At 40.2% G+C, this 1,919-nt stretch overlaps 1 protein-coding gene across 1 annotated transcript in view; it reads left to right on the forward strand.

Annotated features, from left to right (window-relative positions):
• Positions 1–1,695, forward strand: part of tomm22 (translocase of outer mitochondrial membrane 22 homolog (yeast)) — a 4,714-nt gene extending 3,019 nt beyond the window's left edge. Inside the window, exons 3-4 of the mRNA XM_014028271.1 lie at positions 737–854; positions 981–1,695. Of these exons, the coding sequence (XP_013883725.1) occupies positions 737–854; positions 981–1,055 (193 nt within the window). The 3' untranslated portion in view covers positions 1,056–1,695. The remainder of the gene's footprint in view (positions 1–736; positions 855–980) is intronic.
• The last annotated feature ends 224 nt before the right edge of the window (positions 1,696–1,919 follow it).

Below are 1,919 nucleotides of genomic sequence, written 5' to 3' on the forward strand. Positions count from 1 at the left end.
CCTCCACACCGCTGACATAACGCCTCCTCTACAAACTGCTTGCTTGTTAAAGTTTGTTCAGCTCGGCTGGCATTAAGTCTGTTGCACGATTCCGCCGCCTGCTGGTTTAGAGCGTCTATGCACAAACTGAGCGAACAGAAGCTGGTATCGGTCCTGTAGTATTGGAGCACTTATATAAGTACGAGTACGAATTAACGCACATGGTATTGGACCGATACCCGATACTGGTATCCGTATCGGTGCATCCCTAGTTATAGCGCTTTATAAATAAAGATTGATTGATTGAAACACATACGTTTATTAATTTATTACATAACTTTACCTTCATGCAGGGCAGGTGGTTCTGGTAGCGGATCGAAAAAAGAAAAAAAAAGTCCTTGGAAAAGTCGGATCAACTCTTGATTACTTCACTACGATAAATTATTATTGACAATTATCACGAGGAGTCCTTAACTTTAAGACCAATTTCCTAGGGGAAACACTGGGTGCAGAACCATTTTATATATACACACACGACATCTGTAACTTAGTTGTAGTAAAACTTGTCAGATTGTTTTAGAAATGTAACTGTGATGTAATGTAAATGTGTGTAACAAAAGAAGTCAAAGTGAACCATTTGCTCCATACTGTTCTATAACAGCTTCGTTGGTATTTTAGCAGCTTTTTGCACCAGGAAGAAAGTAAATAACAACATACTGCATAAGATAAACTAATCAGGTTCTTCCATTTGTTTCAGCTTTTCCCGCTCTGCGCTCTGGGTGGGCACTACCTCCTTCATGATACTGGTTCTTCCTGTAGTGTTTGAGACAGAGAGGCTACAGCTGGAGCAGCAGCAGCTACAGCAGCAGAGACAGGTCYGTTTTTATTTAGCCACCACAGACTGGATCACACTTATTAGGAAAAAGTGTTTTGCGTAAGTGGGAAAGCTACTATTTGTTAACTTTCAAACAAACAAACATATGTTTMTTCTCCCCTTTCAGATCCTGTTGGGGCCAAACACTGCTGTTTCTGGGGGGATGCCGGGCATGATGCCTCCTGCTCTTGGCAAGATGTGAAGAGCAGGAGAGGATGACCTGAACCTGAGATCTGCTGCCAGCCACACAGCTGGGCCTTTCACAAGGAGAGACAGGGAGACCACAGAGAAGAGCGACAAAATGCAGTTTTTATTTTAACAAAYGCAAAAGCTTCATTAGGCTCCCTCTAGCAATCAGAGTAGCTGTGAGGCCTGACTCTGCACTCTCACTGTCTTTTCTTATTCCCAACATCATGCAGAGACTTATACCCTGCAGCATTCTTTTTACTGTTATTATTCTTTATTTTAAATGCTTATTTCAGCATAAATAACCGGTTTGTTAGTGAGATATCAAATATTGGTGGATAGAGGAGGAAGTCAGATGGTTGTCTGGGGTATGGCTTCTGTTTGGGGGAAATGTCCATCTTTGTTTACTTGCTGATTGCACTCGTACGGAAAACTGATGGTAGTTACAAATGACCGAATTGTGACAAACAGAGCTTGTTGTTGACTGTAACATCTTCCAATTCTGTATTAAAAATGGCACTCTGAACTCTACYGTGTGGTGTTTTGCCACTTCATTCATCACAGTTCTGTTTGGAATGTGAGTGTGTACGTACAGTGTCGCTCCTTTAATACCTTCCATTGTTTTGTTTTTCTGCTATAAACATGTTGCCACCAAACTAGAAGTTTTCTGCCTCATTAAATAATCTTTGAAATGCATCATATGGGTTTTTATTTTCCCTATGGTCATTTGTGGAACAGTCCCTCTGCAGGGTTAACATGACTGGAAAAATAAAAACGCCAAATACAAAAGTCCTGTTTATTTGTGGTATTTGATTACCTGTTATTGATTATTTTTAAAAGAAAGCATAGGAGAGATTACAAAATTTATTACTATATATGC

This window comes from Austrofundulus limnaeus, unplaced genomic scaffold (assembly GCF_001266775.1).
Source record: "Austrofundulus limnaeus strain Quisiro unplaced genomic scaffold, Austrofundulus_limnaeus-1.0 Scaffold5, whole genome shotgun sequence".
NCBI lineage: Eukaryota > Metazoa > Chordata > Actinopteri > Cyprinodontiformes > Rivulidae > Austrofundulus > Austrofundulus limnaeus.